This window comes from Chamaea fasciata, unplaced genomic scaffold (genome assembly GCF_029207755.1).
Source record: "Chamaea fasciata isolate MVZ Bird 193981 ecotype frontalis unplaced genomic scaffold, bChaFas1.0.hap1 SCAF_8, whole genome shotgun sequence".
NCBI classification, from domain to species: Eukaryota; Metazoa; Chordata; class Aves; order Passeriformes; family Sylviidae; genus Chamaea; species Chamaea fasciata.
In genome coordinates this window covers 31,466,447-31,491,213 of record NW_027094093.1, presented here as the reverse complement: position 1 = coordinate 31,491,213, position 24,767 = coordinate 31,466,447, and the positions used below count along the sequence as shown (strand labels likewise).

Here is a 24,767-nt window from a genome sequence, read left to right as displayed (position 1 = left end):
TTAATGCCTGTGGATAAATGATAGGAGTGGTGTGAGGCTGCCTGTCAGAGACAGCAAGATCAGCAGCTTGGAAGCTGTTGATAAGCAGTCCTTTCTCTCCTGAAAAGGGAGGTCAGGGGAAAAACAACTCACGGGATTCACAAAAGGAGGGAAATCGGAGTACAGGGAGAGGGCTGGGTACAGAAATGACAGCCTCTGTGAGTTCTCAGGTGTGGGGGATGAGTGAAGGAAGGACACAGGCAGCCCTGGGTTCTGCAGACAATAAGAGCTGCAAGAGCAAGAGGGATTTAGCAAAGATTTTTGTGTTTTTCAGTGAACCATTTAATATTTCTGTTAAAATGCAGTAAGTTTGAGCTGTCTGAGCTCTGATTCTATGGAAAATATCAAAATAAGTCGAATTGCCTGAAAACTTTTTGATAAGTAAAACAAAATATCCTTAGAGGTACTCCTAGCAGGGGGAAAAACTTGTGACTAAGATGTACATGACTGCCTTAATTTTACCCATCAGCCATGGGGGCTTCTGCGCACAATAGAAGGAATTATGTATCTGTCACAAAAATATTCTCAAAGCTACCCATCAAAAATGGTCTGCTTATGTTATTTTTATCTAATCATGAACAATTTTTTTAATGCTGTTATCTAAGATAATTGTCTGGTTTTGGATTAATTCATGTCAAAAATGAAGTCTGTCTTTGCCTGACTTGAGGCAGCTGTTTTCTCAAATACATTTTGGTAAAAATGGACAAAATAATTTTGTATTTATAGATGACATGGAATGGAGTCCCTTGAAGTTGACTATGCAACTTTTCTATTTTATTTAAAAAGTAAAGCAACAGCTAGATGATGTTCAGTGAAGGATATTTTCATTATTCCAGAGTCTTCCATCTTCATATCCTAACTGTAGCAGGAACACTGAAAATAATGCTACAGTTTTGTAGGACTAAGAATAATAAAAAACCCTCCAAAGTGCAAATGTAAATACAACGTCCATCTTTAAACCTTACATCATTTTGTGACACCTAAATAGGCACATGAAAACCAAGCACACACAGCAGAGCCTTCCTAGTACTGAGCATCCCTCATTACTGTTATTTTAATGTATCACCCAATAATTTATAATTTTCCTTCCTTGGGAATGCATGAAGCCTTTATTTCTGATTCTGTCATAACCACAGGAGTGGGATATACACAACTGGCTGCCTGTTCGTCACCCCTTCCTTCTCTGGAAATATTATGGGCAAGTTGGTCTCCCTTTTTCTCCGTCTACTTCCAGCTAAACTTCTTACATCTGACCCTTCCAGACAATCATCTAAGTTTAACAGAATAGTTTCTGTCATAAATAATATTTGTTAATTATATTTTCAAAATTATCATAATTAAAGTACTGTGACTTTTAATATTTTCAGATCTGTTGCTTATAAGCCTGAACTTCCTAAATAAGCCATACTGGAAAATAACACAGTTCTGCAAGTAAAGGAACATAACTAATTAAGGATCAGATAGGATAATTCAAATTACTTATATCATAAAAGATGGAGGTAAGGAGGGAAAAAGAAAACGAAGAAGGAAAGTTTCTTAGGAGTGATACTGGTTAAAAAAGGGGTCAATGGTAAATATTACTTGAAAAGAAAACCAAAAGCATTTTTGTTTGTTGTTGAATTGAACAGAATGCTGTTTGTCATCTCAGAGACTTCCCCACGTTGTGGTTTAACAGCTCCATTGCAGAGTGAGTTATGTGTCCATGAGCAGAGGGCTCACTCGGATCAGCCAGGCTCTCACCCTGCCAGCACCCAGCAATGCCAGGATCATTTTTCTCCAGCCACAGCCTGTCTGTGAAGGCACAGCACGGATAATTTAAGCCAGAAGAGAAGGGTGTTGATTTCAGCAGAGGAGGTGTAGGATGCTGGTGCTTTACCATGAGTGTGCCCTGTAAACCTTCACAGACCCAGAGCTGGAAAGGAGCCCCTGTCCCTCAGGACCTGGGGCTTTGCACCAGCAGCTACTGACTCACATGAAATATCACTGGATCGTGGAATTGTTAAGCTTGGAAAAAGCCTCCAAGATCATCACGGCCAACCATCACTCATATGCCAATGTTTGCATTGTACCCCTTACTGTTGTTTTTTGTAGTGGACATAAAGGACAAGAACTTCTCTCCTTTCACTAACAAGTTCAGTGGCTGTTCTTCTGGAGAAGATATTTCTAAATAAAAAGTCTTCATGACATAGCTTCTATTATAAAATTTATAAATAATAAATCTCAAAAATGGTTTCCAGTGAACTCAAAATTTTAGCTGCAAAGATGACTTTTTCATTCTCATATTATGAAATGGTAGATAAATAGAATTTTATTCTGATTGAGCTGTGGGTTTCTTTTAAAAGGTTCATCAATACATGGGCCTTGTCTTTCCACTAAAATAAAATTTATTGGGCAGCAAACTCTATTTCAAACTTAAATGAGAAAATTAAGATTTAAAAAGTTCCGTCTATCTGCAGATGTAATTAATGATCAAAAATGCAATTAAACATTAAAGAAGTTTTAAACTTCGTGGAGTAGTTTCCATAATGAGTTCCTAATAATAAAAGATATTGAATAAATTTGAGGATAGTTTAAGTAGGCAGTTGCTTTCAGCAAGTGCAATGCTATAAGGTTTTTTGGTTTTTTTTAACCAGAGAATAAAATGTATATACCAATGGAAGACATCCAAGATTGATCAATGGCGTATTTTCAATATCTATTAGCTACAACTGAACTGCCACAACTAGCAACGTACAGGTGATATTGGGACAAATACCAACACTTCGTCATTATAAACAGCATGATAAATTAATTCCCTATTTATTTTCTTTGGCATATCCCCAGGATAAACGGATCAGTAAAATTGTCCTTAGCTCAGTATGTCGACTAAACATTTAGAAGATGCTTAAGTAGGGGCTGCTGGTTTTGAACTAAGAATGATTGAGCCAAATGTTTCCAAATGACAATTTTTAATCAGAAAATGTAGTTTCATTGGAAACAAATAATTTCAATAGGAATATGTCCTTTTCAGTAACAATTCTAGAGGTAATTTTTTCTCAAACGTAATTATTTCTTCCAGTTAAGTAAAAAGAAATTGCTAAGATGATGTTTTTATTTTGACTAGTTTAGCTTTTTTTTTTTTTTTTTTTGGTTTTACATTTTGAGTGTCCCGTTATTTTTCTGACTTTAAAAAAATCATTTTTAAAACCTTTTTTAAGGTGTTTGGTTGGTTGGTTGGTTGGTTGGTTGTTGAGGTTTATGTTGTGGTTTTTTGTTTTGGTTTTGTTTTGTTTTGTTTTTTTAATGAGAGATCTCTATAACTAACAGCACATTTTTCTATTAGCCTAACAAAATCTTTGGGAAGACCAACATGTTTCTAGGAAGAAATATGTGTGGCAAATTAATTTCAAACCCCAAAGGGCTTTTGGCAATTTTTTTGATGAAGTTTGAAGCCCATTACAGTAAATATGACTGAAATTTATGTTCACATTTGCTCTAAAAATTTTCCTCAAAAGCTAAAACTTGTGAAATATTTATTAATTTTTGTAGTGCTGCCTTGGATAAAATCAACCTGTTCTGAAGCAAGAAACCATAATCAGCTGACTGGGATTAGTATACCTGAAAAGGGAATAAATATCCTATATCATTTATGGTTACTTCAAAAGGACTTTGTGAATAGAGTGTTTCAAGCTCTTTTTTGTGTCTTTGTCTTCACTACATGGCATCAGCATTTTATCTGATGTAAATGGTGTGAAAGTAGTTTTAATTGTGATGCTGGGTTCACAGGGATGTTCTGTCTTATTAAAAAATTTCTGATGTCTTCTTTCTTTTCACATTGGGATGATATAAATTACTGTGGTTTGTTTATGTGCTTACCTAACCCATCTGGAGATAAATACTGAACATTATTTAATGAAACAAAACTAAAAAGCATTACCCACACAATTAGCCATTTCCTGTAACTGTAATAAGAACATTAAATTATGTTGAAGATTTGCACTGTGTTTAGGACCACACAGTAATTTAGGGGGGAAATTGCTGCTTTTCTTTTCTCTTTAATAAATGGCCCTTACATATGCTAGTGCCCTGAGTCCTGGAGGGGCTCACTCACAGTAAAAGAGAAAAGTCTGTGAAGTTACCACTTGGAGTTCATGCACAAATTGCACAATGTTTAGCTTCATCATTTGCATCATTCTCAGACCTTCAGTGATCAAGGTGTGGCCTTCTGCTACTCTGTTTTGGTATTTTGGTGTGATTACCTGAGATTTCCTCTGAGGGGAGTGAAGTTTGCCATCTGTGAGGGACAAACTTTACCTGTGAACCTGTAATTTCACGGAGCAGATGATATAGATGTAATGCTTCACAAGTATTTTTGCTCGTGTCTCAAGAAGTGAAGTGTTATGAATTTTTCTTACTCCCTTAGTCTCAAAAACACTCAGAAATTATTTCTTGTATAATCTGCTTCTATTAATGGTGGGTTTTGCCCGTTGCTGGAAAATCTTGGAATGTATCTGTTGGTTTAGAGTTATGAAACAGAGCATTTTCTTTCATAAAAGAAAATCTACCTGCATGTCTGTCTATATGATGGACATCACATCTATCCCACATGGCATTCTGTATCTTCAGACCTTAGAGCAAGAAAACTAAATGCGTCTTTTTATTTCTTTTTCCATTATTTGAGCATTCAGTAACTGATTTATGAGTCACTATAAATACATGCAGAATTCTTGTATCTTGGCTGTAGACAGGCTCTGTTAGCTTTTTGTGCCAGCGGTGGTAGTTACAGGCTGATTTCTTGCAGTAGCGTCATTGATCAGAAGTCCACTATTGTCAGTATTTTGAAATGAAATCACAGCTCATCAGATACATTGTTTTATATCCTGCTCTAGCTTCCAATTTCTCTTTTCTCTCTTTTGCCCCAGTCTGTTGAGACTGGTCATGAAAACCTGTGAGTATTAACATTCTTTTCAGAACTGAAAGGAAGGTTAAACCCCACGCCATTTTATGTACTGATGTGTAACACATCTTTGTCCATTATGATGTCCAAAGAGAGTGTTTTCTCCATTAAAATTAGGGCGAAAATATACTGCTCACCATATACATCCCTACAGGTATTCCTTCATGCAGTAGTGCTGGAAACTTGTGATTTTTTGGCAGGTTTATTTAAAGATTATGGTACTAATTTCATCTTATTGTTAAATGACCATTTATTAAATCTCCTTTTGGAAGTTAGAATTGCTCTCAAATGAAGTATTTTGGTGCTGTCACCCTTTCTTAGGATTTAATGGCATTGTTGTAATGACTGACTCATATGGACTCATTTTTTCATTGCTTCTGCACTTGCCTCTGCTGTAGCTTTCCAAATTTTCAGGGTCTTTGGAGATTTATGCATTCAATTTGTTTGTTGCACATTGCTTTTTCCATAGATAAAAATCCCTGGCATGCATCTTTCATGGAGGACTGGGTTTTCCTAGACCATATCATTATTGCTCTGTGGCCGTACATTGTGGCTGTCAGTGAGCTGATATAATCTATTTTTTACAATGATGTGGAAAGGCTTCACCCACATAATGCTGCTTTTCTGTTGCCTTTTGGCTTGGAATTTGCTTAGAAAATGAGTGTTCCTTTTTTTACATCCTGTAATGTGTCCTGTACAACAAGTTGGTAACTGCTTTTGCTATTAGGATTTGCTGTTCTTCTTGTGGTGGATACTGGTTTCTCCAGTAGATTTTATGTCTCATCCTTTGTAAAGCTGGAGCTAAGTTAATCAGATCTTTATGAAGAAATACAAAATTATTAATTTTTTCGATGCTACCAAAAGACTAGATTGCTCGTCTTTTGTTCTCTCTCTTTTTTTTTTTTTTTTTTTAATTTGAAATAAAATTCTCTACCAGCAAGCAATAATTTTCGAGGATAGAAAGAAGCTAGAAGTTAATAGAGCAATTTGGGAGGAATAATAGCTTTAGGTGTGGCCTTGATTATCCCCTTGTTTGCACCTTTCAGAATTCACAGGAAGAGTTACCATAAATGTGTATGTTGCTTGTTTTACAGAGATGTCAATGATGGCAAAAATGCAGGAGAGCAGCAAAGCAGGCTCAGTATTAGGCATTTGCAATACTACAAAGTGAACAGAAGCATTCATTCACTAGAACATTGACTGGAGAGATAATGTGAAGGGCTGACATAGGTTATTCTCTTTATTCTCTGGGAATAAGAAACAACTGAGCTATAGCAAAAATGGGCGCCTTTTAGTGCCATGGAGGCCAAGCCAGCAGACAACTTGTCATGTTAGAGCAGAACAAAACTAACAAAACTTCCATAATTGATCCTGGAATCTGCAGCTTTATTTTCTGATGTGATTATTGCTCTACTTGACAAGCTCTTAAGAAAGGTTTAATAAATGTAGTGTTCTTTCAGGAGCACTAACAGGACGGAAATTCAGTTTTGTTCCCACTTTCCCCCTCTTTTTGTTATGGGGGGTGGATTGTTTTATATGGAGATTAGGAAGACGAAAGAACTTCACACCTATTCTGTCTTTTGGTACGAAAGGCAAGGATTAGGTGCAGAGGGGTGTCTGTTTGGCCACAGTCCTGTAAGGGTACCAGGATGTGGAACTCCCGCTGTCCCAGAGATGCCAGTGCTGCAAGGGCACAAAGCCAGGTCCAGCTCCCAGACTGACTGACTGCTGAGCCTCCAAGTCTGATAATTCTGCATTAAAACTCCACACACTGCACATGTGCCACTGTACTTCTCGTCAGGCGGTTCCAGATCAAGCGCTGTGGGTTGATGCTTCAGTAATGTGCTTTGAAACTGTGAATTGTTTAACCAAACCTGTGGAGAGCTGGGAACCCCTTTAATCTGAATAGTTTCAGGCAATTAGCATTCATAGCCTTGCAAGCTGACATGAGCACTGATGCAAAATACCTTTTGCTGGCAGAATTTGGAGATTCTCTTTGTCTGAATATTCCAAATATTTGACTGTTGCTTCCCAAGTTGTGCTGGCTGAGGCTGGAGCTCACTGAGTTACCCTGAGGAAATGCAGGAGTCTGGAAAACGCTTTAACTTTGGTGATTGTTGTCCAGAGTAGGCACTAGGAACAAATTGAATCAGAATTATTTGGAATTTTTCTTTCTTCTTTCAGGGGTAAGTGTTGTAGAATGTTGTGGCTGCTCGATAAGGTGGTGTAAACCGTATTGAAACCATTTTATTAACCACCTCCAAAATGTGACTTCAAGCTGTTAATGCTTAATGAAGCAGTGGATCGTTACTTCTGTTAGAACTGTGATTTCTTTTTTTTTAATTTTAGGGCAAGAAATGATAAACAAGGACAAGTCCTCAGTGGGAAATAAATCATTTTGGATGTGTTATCAAACACTGATTTTCGGTCATTAAATATCATTAATGTATTAAAAAATATGTCAGATTGTGACCCGACCCCAGTGGTATTTTAAACTCTTTAGTGTGTGAACATACATAGAATTTCTATCACTTAAAGCTATCTTGGCATCGTTGTGATGGGCTACTGTGCTTTTGCAAATTACTTTGTCTTCTTTGTGGCTTTGCAATTCTTCTTCCTGATGACACGTCACTGATAATGTCACTTTTAACAGTGACTGTATGAACGCTAAGAATTACTAATAATTTTCTGACAGTCTGTTTTTTAGATAAAGACTTTCCCTTCCTATCTTTCTTTCCATGAAAATCCAGTGGTGACAGATTTTCGGAAAAATAGTGTCTAAGTCTTTGTGTTTAAATATGATTTTCTTCACTGTGCTTCAAGATAAGGAAGATAATAAGATATCTCCTTTTAAATAAAGTCAAGTTGAAAGGTGCAATACAGAATAACCTTGTGAAGATTTCACTCTGCAGCAAGTAATTAAACACAGTTTAAGCGTACCATAAAATGTGCAATTTAAAAAAAACCAACAGGTTGTGCATACCAACAGCTAATATAGTAAATTACAGTCCTGCATTGTCTTTTACCTGCCACTGTATAAGCAAACACAGAGATTGCCTTTTGTTGAAGGTCCTTTGATCAGACAGCTAAATGTTGACTAAACTGAAATATCTGTCAATGTGTGAACCCAAGGGTCAAAATAAGGATATGTTTCATAGGAGTGGAAAAGAGATCCAGACAAGAAAATATAACAGCATGTGGACTCATAGATATTTTTCTTTTCTGCAAGAAAAACTTGTTATGAGACCAGTCATATCTGGTAGCATTGAGGCAGCCATCTAATGTTTTTTTTTTTTTTAATTGAACACTATCAAATCTTTAAAAAGTCCTCCCATTCATTCTGCTTTAAAATTACATTTGAGTACATTGCATAAAATTGCTTTGATCAGGTGTGAAGAGCTTGTTCTTAAATTCCTGTGTGTGTGTATGGGAGTGCTACAGCCTGCAGCTACCTATATTTGGGTGAATGAGATTGAAGATAAAATCACAATTGATTTCTCTAAGAACAGGACTATACAGAGGTCTATCATTTTCATCAGTTTGCTCTGAAAATAATGTGAAGGTAGAAAATGAAGATTAGCAGTCTCGCACTCTTCTCCCGGTTTCCAGGTCTCTTTCTTATAGAAGGCAGTTACCTTCCTCTGTAGCAGTAATTTAGACCCATGTCACTGTTGTAATGACTTTGAAAAGCTATAAAGACACAGTTTGCAGAGTTTTAATGTATGTGCTTAAAGTATATTGCTGTTGAGCAAAGCACTTAAGCGTGTGCTTAATTCCAGGTATGTGGTAAAGTGTCATTGGGTTTATTTATACAGCAGGCTGGGTGGCTGAAAAGTGAATCCTGCTGCCATGCAAAGATGAGTGTGGGACAGAAAGGGAAGGGAATGCCAAACACCTGGAAACTGAGGGTTTGAAGGAAATCCTCAAATTCCTCTTGCCCCTTCCCAGAAGTGCCTGGAAACCATCTCTGGCAGTACCTGGTCAATTCAGATCCAGTTGGTAATGAGGGAAATTCCTTATCACCAGAAAGAATCATGCTCCTGAAGCATTCCTGTGGTTTCTCTAGTGAAAATACTTGTTTTGCTCCAGAACAGGCTTTTGAAGAAACCCAGGTGTCCACTATCTTTTAACACTTTTTCACGTACTGGGAGATTAACCAGATTCAGGAAAGTTAAATCTAATCGTGTTTTCTCTTGATTAAAAAAATCAAATTTCTTTTACTTCTCCTCAGATCTCAGACTTTCCTAATTACTCCTCTTGTTTCTCCCCACCTTCTTTTTCTTTTTCCTTTTTTTTTTTTTTTTGGTAGTGAAGCGACCAAAATTAACGACCCGCAGGATCAATATTAATCAGATCAAATATATTGGTTTTGCTGGCATATATATAAAAGCCCTGGTCTTCATCTCTGCCAGGACTGAGAAGTGTTTTGGGGGTAACAGCATGAGACTGCTGTGTCCTGTTTAGCTCGTGGCTCCTGGACTCTATCCTTGTTGGTCCTTCCCAACTCAGGACATTCCATGGTTTTATGATTCCCACTGCAGTGTCCCATGGGACAATGTTCCTGTGCTACCTCTGGGCTGCAGTTCATCCTCTTGTCGCTTCTCTGCACAGATTTCAGCTCTGCATGGGTTGCACTTCACCCACTTCTTGGTTGAGTTTCACAATGTTGATTTGGGATCGATTTTACTGCCTGTTTCCAATTCTGATTCTGTTCTTAACTGTCTGTAAGAACACTCCAGTAGCTGAAATAGTGATGAGTACTGATGGACGTGCACGAAAAGTCCCTGAGAGTTCCTAATTGAAAATACTTCCCCTTTTGACAATTCAGTATTAAGAAGTGACATTTCACACAGCTTGTCAAACAGCTGTGCAACAGTTATTTCATCTAAATCTAATTTTCTTACAAGAAAATCATGTGGTATTGTTCTTGAAGTCTTGCAGCACTTTGCCCTGATTATCCCTAGTTTGTCGGTTGAGTGAAAGTAGATGGGCTAGATATTATCTTGTCTGTATAAATTAACGCTGGCTTTTTTTTATCACCTTATTGTCTATAAACCTAACTTTTGTATGTATGTATTTTCTTTTCTAAGACCCAAAAACTAAGCTGCTTATGTGTACTTTATTCTCCCCTTCCTTACAGTTTTTGCCGTTCTCTAATCCACCAGAATTACCCTGTCTTTATGAACTTCTCAGAGATTTCTTTTACATAGTTCAGAGATGGCTGAAGTCTCAAATATTTCTGAGTGAGATTGATTTGTTGATTGGGATGTTGATTTATCTATTTGTTTATTTCCTTTATATTTTTATTTGCCTGTTCTGGTCTTCGTAATTGGTGAGCATATAGTAAGCTAGTCTCAAGTTTTTGTGTGTGACAGGAGTATTGGAAACATCAGCCTTATTCCTTTTTTCCTTCTTCTTTTGAAGCTTGCTTTTGCAGAAGACTTCTCTCTTTCACCTTTCTCTCGCTCTCATTTTTTCCTAATCTTCTCATTGGAATTACTTTACAACTTTAGATTCTTAACCAGCTTTTTTATGTTCCTTCTATTTCCCTGGTGATTTCTCCTTCCTTTTGGAAGACAAAATAGTGTCTCCAGTGTGTTCAGAAAGTTGACATAAATTGTGTAATAAAACCCCCTCCTGCTGCCTGATCCATCCTGAGGGTGTGTCTGCACGTTTCTCCCATCAATACATAGGCATGAATCTCAGGATGTTTGTGGAGCCTGAGGCTTTGGAGCCTGAGGCTTGTGCTTGATTTTCAAGGTTAAAGAGGGAGAGAATGACTCCCTACAGTACAGCACCTTTAGTCGTGGTTCCTTTTATCCTTATGCAGTCATTCAAGGAGACATTAATTCCCCCTGGCTGGTTGAACTGCAGACTTCAGAACCAGCAGATGTGTTATTGATAAGAGGCAATGCCTCTCTCTTCCCTTGTCCTGCTCCTCTCGAACAATTTATTGCCCTTTTACAGCAAAATCCCTGCTCCACAACGCATCCCATTAATGCTGTAGTGCTGCTCACGTTGTTGACAGTGTGCAAAAATTTCAACCTCTTGCAGCTGTTTTCCATTTTCATGGAATTTACATATCACTACCTTAGATACTTAATCGGAGGCTCCCTTTCTTCCTTTCCTATCATTCTGCTTCAATTTCCCAAGCAAATAGCTGGCCTGAGAGTTTCAGACTTTCATAATATCCCCTTTTTTTTGCCCATCTCTGTGATTTTTTTCACTGTATCAGCCTAGCTTAGAGGTGTAATGTGAAGGATAGCTCTTCTCCTTAATAGCATTTTTTTCCTCAAACCTACTGGATTCTCCAGGGTTAGAAGCATCAGCAATTCTTAATCTGCCTCTCCTGCCCAATAGCCTGTCAAAATCCTCAAGAGGGTTTCTGAATGTAGCTCCCAGATGAGTAATGATGCTGAGGCTGGGTTTTAGATGTTTATTTGGAATCAAAGTACCTGTGTGTCAATATGTGGTCCTGTCTAAATCTCCTGAGAGGACAGTGTCAGCACATTGGGAAGTCTGAGGTTCATGCCCAGTTCTTAAGGTTAAAAATACTCCCAAACTTTCTGTAACACTTCTCAATGCCTCCATCTAAGTCTTCAACTGTATTATTTTCCCACTGTCTGCCTTTTTCTTTACACGCTTTGCTTCTAATTAGAGATTTTTGATAACAGTACTGAGAGGGAAGAGCTCTCTTTTGCCTCAAATCACACTCTAGGACTTCAAGTACCCTCAAGTGTCTCTGCCACCTTCTTTATTGAGCAGAAGTGCTGAAGTGAGTGCCAAACTGAGAAGTCGCAGAATCAGATCCAAATGAAATGTCTGGTCACCATAATCAGAACTAGAACTGAGATGAGAGCTCAGCCATAATGCAGTCTAAATGCAGAGTTCATTTGGGGTGATGTTTTTTATTTTGGAAATGCTTGGTTGCATTAACTTGTGTTGATGGGAATTGAGTAGACTATTGCTGAATAATGTACTGTCTTCTAATTATTCCTATCTTTTCTAGATGCTTCTGTTTCTGGGATAGACTACATCAACAGATTTTTTTTTTTTTTTGAATGTGGCATCAGGATTTGGAAACGTGAAGGAACACATGCAATAAACTAGTCTTAGAATTTATTGCTATATTCTTAAATATTTGCTTATCTCACTCAGTGTTGCAATTGCCAATGTCTAAGAGAGATCCTACAGTATTTTATTGAAGAATTTGCATTATGAAAGCAAAGTTCTTCCTAAGTCTTGTATACTCACATATTGTATACTTAATATTTTCCTCACAGCCTTGACTGGAGAATACTTCCATCATTTACAATTTTTTTTTTTTTTTTGTGTGTGTGTGTGTTCACATAGTTGTTCTGCTTTGCCTTGGGCTGTAGTTGTGTTTCCTTGATGGATGAATAGCTTTCTGCGTGGATAATTTGTATATCAGTTTGTAAAACATTTCCAGATCCTTTGGGAAAGAAAAGGTATTGCACAAATCTTGGATAATGCATGCATGTATTATTGTACAACTGCTTGATGCCTTTCATTATGTAACATCAGCAGTGGATGAACAGGCTCTTAGCCCCAAGTTCTGTGACAGCTCCATTTCATATTGCAATAGCAGCATGGAGAAAAGTTCAGTAGTACAGTTTTACACAAAACCTCCTTCCCTTTGATGTAGTCCTAAGTCTTTTGGGATGCTAAGATCTGCTCCATCCAGTGCCTGCTAATCACAGTTCAGGGTATTGAACAGAGAACAAATGATGCTGTTCTCCACTGTTTCCCCTCATTGTTTTAAGGAATTTTAGAATTATGGTGGCCAGTGGAGTTTCCATTTTTAAACCTAAACTGTTCAGTGTTGGAAGATTTTTGTAATTTTCGCATAATGTAAGTACGTGTAGTCTTATCTCTGTTTAAAAGGAAAACAATTCTCAATTGAAATTTGGTGTTTAACCACTGTCAGCTTCATGAGGCTTGTTGGTTTATTTGTAGAGTGAGTTGGAAAGTATTTCAGAGGAAAATCAGCCTACAAAAATGAATTTTGATCAAAAGAGTCAAGGGAATTAGATTTTTACAAGATTTTAGAATAGGACCAGAGAATAATTTCTATTGGTATTGGAATCTTTTCTTTGTGGCTAAAATTAATTTTGACTTTTGTAATGTAGTAAAACTAACTTAGTATTACTTCTTTGTAATATAACTAAATTAAATAACATAGTAGGGGAAATTCTATTTTTGTTTAGTAGTAAGAAATGTAAGTAATCCAATGTTACTGAAACTTTTTACATAGTTTTTGTCCAAATTTAATTATAATGTAGGTTATGGCATTTTGTTATGATTCTATTCTGATTTTTAACTCTCATCATTCTCCCAACTTTTTTTTCCCCTTTCTTCATTCTACCCTTCCTCTTTGCCACCGCCCAAATTAGCAAGTTGAATTTGGTCTTCCTAATGCATCCCTGTTATGTAGCGTACAAGGGCAACATTTTAAAAATTGCTCAATTGATTTAAGCATTCAGTCCGGGTAATTTTTAGTAATAAGTGCCTAATCTATTGAGACCTTGTTTAATATCCCACTTACTTCCTGCATCCCTCATGGTTAAACATCTGTGGATCTGACAAGTCTTCCAGGAGCAGCAAGGAGATCTTGGATTCCTGAGCTGGCCAATTGCATTTTTGTGAACTGTGATTTGGGTCATAACCTGGCTCTGCATATTAATCTCAGTTCTTTATCAGTTATTCACCACAAACAGGGATCCTCAGGGAGCCATTTGCCGTTGCTGAACATCCATGCAGTGTGAAGTTCTTTGAAGAACAGCTGTGTGGCAACCATCAAGGAGAAAAAAAAAAAAAACAAAACCCAGCCTCTCATTTTTGGTTTTAACCATGAGGCTACTCTAGTAATCTTTTTGCTTTTTCTGGACATACTTCTGGTTCATATCTATGTTAATAGGAGAATTCTGAATTCCCAAACCAGTCATTTGTTGACCAAATTTAATTTTATTTAATCTGTAAATTGTTGACAGATTTGCAAGTACATGATTACACTGTATTTCTGGATTCATGTATTTTACTACAAATATTCATTAGGAGCATTTTAAAGGTATGAACCTTAATTTTTTTTCACTGTACAGGCCGATCCTCAGTAGAAATTGTACTGCTTTCTCCCTCAGTTTCAGGTGTGTCTTCTTAAGAGTTACAAAGTTAACTGAAAGCTTTTACATGCAAACTCCGATGTAACAGATTTTTGTGGGTTAGAAGCTCTCAGAGTAACTTGCCAGATTAAAGATACAATGCAACGGTCAGAGCATGGGAAATTCAAAATCTAAGATCTAGTCTTGCCTCTTCCCAGCCTATTCTGTAATTTGTGTAACTGCTTTCTTGAGTAAAAATAGCCTTCCTGATAAGCACAAGTAGTTTTATATTATATTATTGTTTATATTATCGTTGTTTCATGTTAGTGAACTGCTTGTGAGATCTGGATCTTTTGCTGGAAGCTGCCATTAGGATTTAAATTCCACTAATACATTTGGATAGAGTTGCTCCATAGAGATTTTTGGGAGTAGATCAGGCCTGCCCTTTGAACTTTGAACTATTGTTAGAATATGCTGTTTGTTGGATAATGAGGGTTATTTTTGTCTGTACTTGGTCTTGTTCTCTGTACTTTCACTGAAGTATTTGCATGTGTATTTTAATAAGTCTTGTAACTTTCCTGCTGGAATATATTTGCATTTATTTGTATTAGCTCAGTGTTTGCATTGATTGTTTTATCTACAACAAGACAAGGAGAGAAAAACATGAGTACAATTTATTCACAAAGAAAATAGCTTTTCACTGAGGCAGGTGTTAGAATGTAATGTGTTTCTAAATGCAGAAGGTGCCTGGAATTTTCCCTCTATCAAACAATTTTTAAGAAGCAAAGTTCAAATATTCAGTTATTTAAAGCCATAATTTAAAAAGCATTCTGTACAAAACCACAATCTGTCTGTTTTTCAGCTTTTTTGTGACTCAGAGTGGTTTTCTTCTGGGGAACTATCTTTAGTTTTTGCAAGCCCACAAATCCACTTAAAACACAAGTGAGGAACGATCATCTTAGCTTTTCTTGGGTTTTGGTGACATTAGTTTGATTTTTAAATTCACCTTTGTAATTTCAAGGAATTTTTTTTTTTTTAGCCCAGTTGCCAGAGCTTTAAAATGAATCAGAAACCCATAAGGAGAGATTATTCATAAGATTTGATTTGAAAAAGCCATCGACAAGCTCTCAAGCCATGACCTTGCAGCTTTCATAAAGTCATCAGCTGGACTGCACAGAGGCTGTGGGTGATATGATGAGAGTCTTTTTCCCTCAGTTTTAACAGCCTCCTGAGTGCTGTAGTTCTTGGCTAGATGTGATTGACAGTCTTTTGATCTCAGCTACAGAATCACAGAATAAGCTGAGCTGGGGAGGAGGATCATTGAGTCCAACTCATGGCCCTGCACAGGACCATTACCAGGAATCACATCGTCTGCCTAAGGGCATTGTCTAAACTCCTCTTAAGCTCTCTCTGACTTGGTGCTCTGTCCAATTTGATCACAAAAAAACCCCCAGATCTTTGTAGGAATGGCTCAACTGGATGTACAGGTTATAAGTGGCGTGTTTTTTTTATGGGAATGCTTATAAATAGGTAGCATTTGCACCTTCACTGCAATTACACAGAAAGAGGGGCATATAAAATATACAGAAAACAAAACTGATGCAGGTTTGTTCTTTGAAACTGCACCACTGGAGCAGCAGCAGAACATAAAGCTCTGTGCCAAAGGAAGGGCCAGGACCTGCGCTGTGCCAGGAATGCTTTGCCTCTTTGTGCTGGCTTGTACAGAGCAGCATCTGTGTGACACAAGGCAGTGAAATCACTTGATCACCAGGACTTTATCATAACCAGATTTTCCATCTCTAACTGCAGCTCAGACCCTGCAGCTCCCAGCCCATGTCCCAGGGCTCTGGAGTGATGAACACGTGGCACACAGGCAGATTTTGGCACCTGGGCATGCTTCCAGCATCACCCCGAAGGGCCCAGGATGGTGATGGGCCAGGAGAGTGATAAACCACCAGAGTTTCCTCAGGAAAAAAAAGGGATAATTCCCCTCACATGTGACATCTTGTGCTGTATTCTTTTTGCACATATGTCTGGCCCCTTTACTTTTCAAACAGTTTCCTGGCTTACTGGCTTGTCTGTCCTAAAATTTTACTGCACATTAGTCTGCTGTGTCAACACAACATATGTGCAGTTGAGTCATGGTGCAATGCGAGCTGTAACGATCAGAAAATACTCTGATGGAGCTGATATTCAGCTTATGTGGAAGATAAATAATCATGTTGTGTTTTGAATCATGCACCCAAATCTCATGTGTGAAGATGGAGGAAGTTACAAGGAAGTAGTCTGTCACATAAAATTGCCATTGAAAGGTGGATTAATGAAATGCAACCGTAAAAGAATTGAGTCAGACCATGATTCTATTGCTTTCTGCAGCTATTTCACCCAAACCTTAGGTGGCTTCCCTGGTGATACCATGAGATGTTTGGGTGAAAATAGTACAAGGAACCACCATAAACACCATACAACTTAATTGCTTCACCCATATGGCTACAGTTTAGTACCAGGCTCCAGTTTCACAAATATGTCCTATTAACAGCTGTAGAATGTCTGTTCCTTTAAACAGCCCAATCAAATGACTTTTAAACAGTAATTTGCAAAAAAAAAGACCTAAATAAAAGTGGGCTTGGGCATTAGTGAAAACTGGTGAATTAATTAAATATCACCAAAGCATCAATACTAGAAACCAATGAATCAAAATTCAAAAATAATGATAAAGGGTGAGACTGAGTGCTCTAAGTAAGAGTCTTAGCCTTGATTTTAGGAAGCTTTAGATAAGAATTATTGTGTATACAGCCAATTCCCGAAGTCCTACCCCAAAAATACTTGTTTCCCATAATTCTGATTGGTTTATGAAAACCCAACCCAGCATTCACGACCTTTGTAAAACTTATGCTGCATATCTCAGTCCATTAGAGTGATAAAACCTCACAGTGAATATATTGTTAATGAATAACCAAGCTTCAGCTAAATGACTGCTAATGTCTTTTTCCTTCTTGATTAACAGTGGAACTCCATCACAATGGATCCTATTGAAAACAAGCTGAAAGTAATCTTGATTGAAACATGCCTATTCAACCCCCAAATCATTAGAATTCTTCAGCTTTGATGAGGGCCCAATAATTAGATGAGTTGCAATAGACCTGTGCCATAAACAGCATGAATCAGAACATGTCTGCTGCTAAGACTTATTATTTGTATTACTGTAGCACCTAGAGGCCACAGGCAAAATCTGAGTCTCCCTGTGTTATGCATTGCTCAGTGCAAACAAGACCCCAAGTCCCACAGAATGCAACCAAAACAAAGGCAGGGTTGGCAGTGAAGGCTGCTCTGTGGAAGTAAAGCAGAACAATAGGTATGGGAGGGCACAAGATGCCACCTTTGCTGCCCTTTTTGCTTTTTCTTTGCATAGTGCAAACGTTAAACAGAAAGAGACACCAGCAGAGGCCAAGGACGTAATGGGACAGGGCTGACAGCAGCGGGGATAGGAAATAATGAATTATAAGAGAGAAAATAGATATGTAAAAGGGAGAGGTAAGGGAAGAGATGGTGTGAGGAGAAGCACAGGAAATGGTGATTCCCGATCTGAGAAAAGGCAGCTGTGCAGTTGAGAACAATCTTGTAGTTGGGTCTCATGCAGGGGGCTGTGTGGTGGCCCTCGGTGTGGTGCTGGAAAGGGATCATAAGGTCAGGAACAAAAAGAGATTGAGTCAGTTAATTTAGACAATTCTCCTACTCTAGGCATCACCAATTATACTCAGAGTGCTCCAGAAAGACACTTAGACAATAATCAAGAGATTTATTTTCATTCTTTGGTAGTGCCTTTTAAACATTTGAACATACTCCCAGTTCTCTTAAGACTAAATGATCCAGATAATTTTCTGTTTTCCTTTGGAACATGAACTTGCCACACTTCTGATTCTTCTTGTTACATGTCTGTGTTGCTGTGCATTCCCTGACTTTGTCTCCTGTGTTCAACAGATGCCCTGCCAGTACTGGCAAGAGCAAATGGAAATGGTGTTGGAGAAACAGTTTTGTGGATATTTTAGTTCTACTCAAATGATATTTTTCTGTACTAGGTGAAACTGTCCTGTAAGACAGTGCTGGAAGCCCTTGTGAGTCAGTCTAGGTCACATTGCTCTCCTACTGACAGGCTTGTTAGCCTAATAAAGAAAGAAATTAGGTTTGTTTGACATGATAAACCCTTGACAAATTAATGGTGGCTGTTAGTCATCATCTAGTATTTGTGTAGGTGCTTGCAAAGTACATTTGCTTGGGTTTTTTTTGTGCCTCTTGAGCGGTGGAGGAGTCAACACAGCAATGGGTGATAGTGGAAGGTGGAAACACTCAGTTCTCTCTGTTCTGTGGCTGCTTGGTGTGTAGTTCCTCAGTCCCATGTGATCTTCCCATCCCTTTTTAAACAGTTCCCAGCACAGACTGAAACCTTAGATCTCTGTCACTGGTATTAATTATGCTCACCACCCAGTCAGAATTGACTTTTCTTGTGAGTTTTGATGCAAAATATATTTAAAATGATCAAAAGCTCCTCTCACTATGTGCTGACAGCTTTCCTTCTACCTTGCAGCCTCCTGAGACCCAGGCTGACTGAGTGTGCTGGGGCTCTCTCCCCTGCCAGCCACGCATTCCCATCCCAGGGCTCCATCTCCTGCAGGAGACATCTCCTGTGTTCTCCATCCTCCTGAGTGCTGGGCATGAAACCAACCTGAATTAACAAGCAGCCCAGCCCAAGTCTAGGTGCTCCACCTGCCTGGGTTTGAGGTTCTTTTCTCTTACAGAGGGTCGTGTTCACTGTGCCTTGAGTCAGCGTCTGTCTTCACAGTTCAACCATTTCCTTCTTGATGGTTAGAATCAAATTTGAAATGGTGTCCTTTATTCATCCTCACATAGAACACCCCTTGAAGCTACCTGATGGTATTGCTTTGGGACAGGGTAAACTGGGTTCCCATGGTCTTCCCTGATGTTATCCTTTTTCCCAGTTCCATATAGCCTCCTCTGCTGAGTTCAGCTAAAACGGTCCTTGGAATCCCTTTCACAGCCTTGGGCTTCCCAAGATTAGTGTCGTGGTGCAAACCAGGGTTGTGATGCCCCATGCAGAGCTTCCCAGCCCGGGGCTGGCAACATTCTTTCCGGTACAGCCGGGGAGATGCGGCTTTGGCCACTCACTGCTGAAGCGCCCTGGCGGGGTTGGACAGCGGCGGGGCTGGACAGCGTCAGGGCTGGACAGCGGCGGGGCCGGACAGCGGCGGGACAGCTCCTGCCCTGCCCGGCAAGTCCGGAGCTGTGTGGCACCAGAAGCGTTACAGCCAGCGAACAGGGTAGCTGGGCTCCCTTCACCCTTTCCTTCTCTTTAGCCCCTGTCGCGGTTCCTGCCGCCGGCGGCGGGGCAGCAGCGCGGCGGGGGCCGCTCCCCGCGGGGCGGTCGCGGGGCGGTCTCGGCGGCGCGGCCCCGCCGCAGCGGGCAGCGACGCCCCCGTGGGGGGGGCGCGGATGGTCTCTCCCGGGCCGGGGGAGCGGCTGTGACACCTGCTGGCCGCGGCGGGCCGGCCCACGGCGGGCGGAGCGGGGGGAGCGGGGCGGGCGGGCAGAGGTGCCCGCTCGGGGCGCTCCGCGGCCGCGCCCGGCGCTGATGCGCGGCCGCCCCCCGGCGCGGGGCACGGCGGGGCCGGGCGCCCCCTGAGCACCGGCGCGCCGGGGCACTGCGGTAGCGGCGCTGCCGCGGCGGCGGCTCCGCGCCCCTCGCCCGTCCTCCTCTTTCTCCTCCTCCTCCTCCTCCTCCGCCGCGCCACTTCCAGGGGAGGCTGGTGTCATGCGGCTGGCGCCGAGGGAGGGGTGCCCGGGGCCGCAGCAGCAGTGAGAGGCGCCGCGCCGAGCCCTTGCGATGACAGCCATGAAGGAGCAGCCGGCGCACCCGGGCGGCAGGGGGAACCCGCCGCCGCCGCAGCCCGACCAGGTGCGACCCGCGGCGGGAGGCGCCGAGGGGCCGGGGATGGACGGAGCGGGGGGCGGCCGCCGTCCCGGAGAAGTTGTGCGGAGCTGGAGAAAAGTGTGCGGGAGGAGAACGGGGGACACGGGCACCTTCGGGCGCGGCTCGGCCGGAGGCAAGAGGGAGCCCCGCGGAGCTGTCTCGGGGATGCGCTGTGGCCGCCCGGAGCGAACCCAGCCGCGTCCGGATGCGCATCGGGGCTGGGATGTCGCTCAGCCCGCCCCGGCGGCAGCGGGTCCCGCAATAGTTTGCGCTCCGCTTCCCCGCGAGTTGCGCCGGGGGAAGCGCACGGGCGGGGGGATGCTGCCCTGGCCGCGGGGAGCGGCGGAGGCACCGCGGGAGCGGCCGGGGCTCGCCGGCCGTGCGGGCGCTCCTCATCGCCGCCCGCTCCGCTCGGGGCGAGCAGGGAGCGGCCCCGGAGGCCGGGGAGGGTTCCCGGGGGGATTTTGGCAGCGGCCGGGCGGCTGTCACGTCCCTTGGCCCGACGGTGCCGCCCCGCGGGCTGGCGGGGCTGAGGCTGGCGGGTGCTGAAGCCTCTCTGTAGCGGTGTCTCTCGGCACCGGCTCGCTTCTAGGCTCGGGCGGTGTCCGCATATGGGAGATGGTACCGGGGAGCAGCGGAACTCGGATGTCATCCTCACAAAATCGAAGTTTGCATCACCGGATCGCTGCGCCTGATGCTCCCGGGCGGCAGCAGCAAGGCATCGGGAGGGACGGGGCTGTCCCCGGAGACCCTCCGGCAGCCGGGGCCGGGCGGGGGTCGTGCCGGAGCCGGAGCTGCGCACCTGCCCTCGGCACCTAGCGGGAGAGGCCCCCGGGCAGCACTCAGCACTCCCCCGAGCACCTTAAAATATTCGCACTCCAACGGAAGGGGCTTTTTGCACACTGTCCGTGCGCGCCGCTTTCGATTCGGAACTCCGGCACGCTGAGCGGGCTTACAAGACCTGGGGAGCTGCAGCATTTCACCTTTTCATTCTCCGCTACATCCATCCACGGAGCTTAATTTTCCTTCGATGCACTCGCATTGGGTGAAAAACGCCAGCAGTGGAAGCTGCTGGGCTCGGATCTGCTTTAGCAAGCCCGAGTCTGAGTCCTGCAAGCACAGCCAGGCTGCACGTTCAGCTCTGAGTCTGTCCAGTATCAGCGAACCCATTCATTTAAATAAATTTAAAGATCTGTGCTCTCTGCTCGAAAATGTATGCACTATGGCACATTTTCATGTCATGCTGATAAAATGGTACATTTGATCCTTCTTGAATAAATTGAATGAGTTACTGAAATAGATCTGAAATAGATGGGTAACTTCCACCAGTGCTTAAATTCCATGCAAATAGTAGAATTTATGGAAAAGTGGCGATCGTTTTAAATAGGCTCAGAGGTTCACAGAGCTCATAAATTTCAAGGGCATTGTTTTGCTTTAGAGGGGTACTGCTATTAGATGTAATAAAAAGTACTTGAACTTAACCAATCTCTATTTCTTTATATTCAATTCAGAGGTGTTGAATTGGCAATTGTTGTTAGAGGTGGAAGTCTTTTCAAAGCAGGATTAATATTATATGAGCAGAATTACCAGTTTGACTGCTTTTTTTAGGTTGTAATGAGGAACAGCAGTAAGATATCAATTTAAAGCACACTAAATATTAAGGTTTATCCTAAATATAGAAATATTACTGCCTGAGTGCTCTGGAGTGCTCTCAGCCTCTCAGTGGTGGATGTGGCAGCCACTGGTTTGTCTGTGGGCCTGGCTGAATGAAGTGTACATGTGATGTCCTGTGTATTTGGATTGGGTTTTTCAGACCAGGTTTGCTTATCTTGATTAAAGTTGATATTGAATCAGCTTTGGTTGCCTGTTGTCTTAGGTGCCAGTGACATCATGCAGTGTGTAACAGCATGGCATACAGAATGTTGCTTTTAATGGATAGCAAGTCTTTCTATGTGTTTGAATGGCCATCATAAGGATGGAGGCCTGAATTCTGCAGTGAACTCTGTGCAGAATGAGGCCAGGATTGTGGATGTCCATTCATGCACCTCTGCAGCAGCCAAGATCCATGGGACACGCTCAGCCCTGGGCAGGGCTGGACCAGGGGCTGTGTCTGGCTTCAGCTTTATGCTGGGAACCATTCTTAGTGCAGCAGTGTGATGTGGCTGTGATCCTAACAAAAGAATATTATAGTTTCAAAGTTTTTGTTGGCTTTTCGTGCAGTTGCAGCATTGGCATCGTGGTGAGCATGGGGGGGAGGAAGAAAAGGGGTTCATATGTTCACTCTGCTTTTCCACACCCCACAGCACTCTCATGGGGTTGCCCATATGGAAAATGCTTCCTTCTTAGGGCCTTCAATAAATCCATCCTTGTCTGTGTACTCACGTTTCACACTGCATGTTGCTGTTGAGCTTGTGGACCTTGTAGTGTCGCTACGTTTGACACTTGGAGTTTATTGACCTATTTGTAACAGGAAGGTGTCTGCTCTGAGAAGGGTTTCCTGAGGCAGCAGGGCTGGCAAATCTTTTCCGGTAGAAAAGTAGAAAGTCCTAGAAAGAATAAGGAATTGTACCAAGGTCTTCTCAATGTAAATGTTTTTCCTCATTCCAAAGTCTGGTTTTACAGGTTTCTCTGAGAGCAGTCATACCAAAGGTGAAGCATTTCTGGTAAATTTATAGGCTTGTGACCCAAGCTGGGATTTCAAATTACAGCAGGCTAATGCTGGGACTCCCCACTTTAAATAAAAGCTTGGATTGACTGAAGCATCCCCAGCCATCACCTTATATATAATTGGATACAACTTCATATCCAACACTTCCTCTGACAGTACTTTTAAACCAAGGCTCCCCTGGGACAAGGCATCCAATAACAACTTCCATTAACAGTGCTATTGATGTTTTGGCATTCAGTTTGATAAATTAGCCAGATTTATTCTCAGCTCGCTGCTAAATGATGAGTCATATTTATTGCAAAAATTACCATTTTACGTTCAGGTGATATATCTGTAGAAATGAAAATAGCCGTAAATTACCTGTATTTCTGGAATGCTCTATCCAAGTGCTCAGACTTCTGTCACTTGTGCGCTGTGTCAGGAGTTAATGTGGCTTCTTCAGTTCCCCTTAGAGGACAAAAATGAGTGTTTTCATCTTGTAGCTCTCAAGAACTGTCCTGGGGTCTTGGGCAATGTTGTTTAGTGATCTTTTTTAGAAGGCACAACCATTTGGTAGTCAGTGGACACAACATATTTGAAAAATATAATGTACCTGAATGACTTGCTGGTTGATGAATGTTGCTGTCTTGGCAGATGAAAAACTAAGATAATTCCTCTAGGTATTACCTTTGTGAGGCTTCAGTCTGTTTACAAAAAACCAGATGATCTACACCACCTGGTGCTACTCGCTGTTCTTTGTGTGTGCAGAAGACAGACCTTTGAAATTTATAATCATTTTCTCCTGAGCCTCTTTTACTCTCCCAACCTGATGCATTTTAAAATTGATTTTAAAACAGAAAAAAAAGTGTTGGTTTGTTTTGGGTTTTATCCTTTTTTTTTTCTTCTGTGTATAATTTTAGAATCTACTACAAAATTTTTCTTAAAACAGGCTAGGTCAAATCAGATATTGTGTTGTACTAAATTGGCACATTATTTGGTAAACATTTAGTAAAAAAACAAAGGCAACTGGCTACTGTTTGTTGACTGTCTTGATTTCAGGACTTGAGTTGTTTTGTCTCAAGAGCAGTTGTCACCAGACAAGTGGTACACTCTAGAAGTACATCTGAACAAAAGACAATTATCTATGTTTTATTTTTTTGGTGACTAAAGCCAAAATAACTTATGTTTTTCTGTCTTTCTTCATTGCTTTGCTTCTTTTTTCCTAAAACCAGACTCTGATCTTGTAGTGGGAAAAATATTGATGGATAGCTGTGTCTGTCCAGAGCAATATTCACCTTAATGAGGTTTTGTTAAGGTGAAAAGACTTTCCCTTGCCCCACGCAGGTCAGTTTGGGCTTGTTGGGTCAGACAGAAACTTGAACTCTTAATCACGTACACACAACAGTTCCAGTACTTGAAAGATTTAATCCGGTGGTCATGTCCGTGTCCCCCACTCTTGTTTGTGGTCAGAGCTGGCTTCAGGCTGAAATAAGAAACCCAGTTCTAGTCCATAATCCACAGTGACTTTGCATTTTTCCTGCTTACCAGCCTAGAGGAACTTTTACCTTGATTTTTTGTGGTGCTCTACCCAACTCACTGGTTTCAACAAGGTTTAACACAATCAATCTCACAAACAGTAAGTAAGAAAAGCCAATAGTAGTGGTGAAATAAGGTTATATTATTATCCCCAGAATATTTCATAAAGAGCTATCATTTAAATAGTTAATTTGGATTAACTTAAACTTTTCAGTCCTTTTTCTTATATTATACAGAGGCCACACTATATCTGTGCTGAATCCAGCAAGGGGGATTACAGGCTTGCAATGTGTTGACTGTGTGACCAGCTGTACAAGAAGCTTGTAGGAAAGTGTATTACCTGTGGTGGTTTGTAATATTGTTCAGGATCCAGGTTCTTGAGGAAGGCACAGGATGTGTCATCCTTCAAACAGTACATGTGGCCTTTATTCATTTTCTCTTTGCCTGGTGACTGTTTCCGTGTAGTTCAGCTGTGTACCCCATTGTGGTGGTTGGCCCGGGAAG

General features: G+C 41.3%; 1 protein-coding gene across 2 annotated transcripts in view; it reads left to right on the top strand.

Annotated features, from left to right (window-relative positions):
- DPP10 (dipeptidyl peptidase like 10) overlaps positions 1 to 24,767 on the top strand; it is a 434,600-nt gene that overhangs the window by 170,614 nt on the left and 239,219 nt on the right. Inside the window, exon 1 of one of the 2 annotated variants that reach the window (XM_066190334.1) lies at positions 19,925 to 20,065. The exons of the other annotated variant lie outside the window; for it this stretch is intronic. Coding sequence (XP_066046431.1) covers positions 19,994 to 20,065 — 72 coding nt within the window. The 5' untranslated portion in view covers positions 19,925 to 19,993. Of the gene's footprint in view, positions 1 to 19,924; positions 20,066 to 24,767 lie in introns of those variants that run through there. 2 annotated transcript variants of the gene reach the window in all.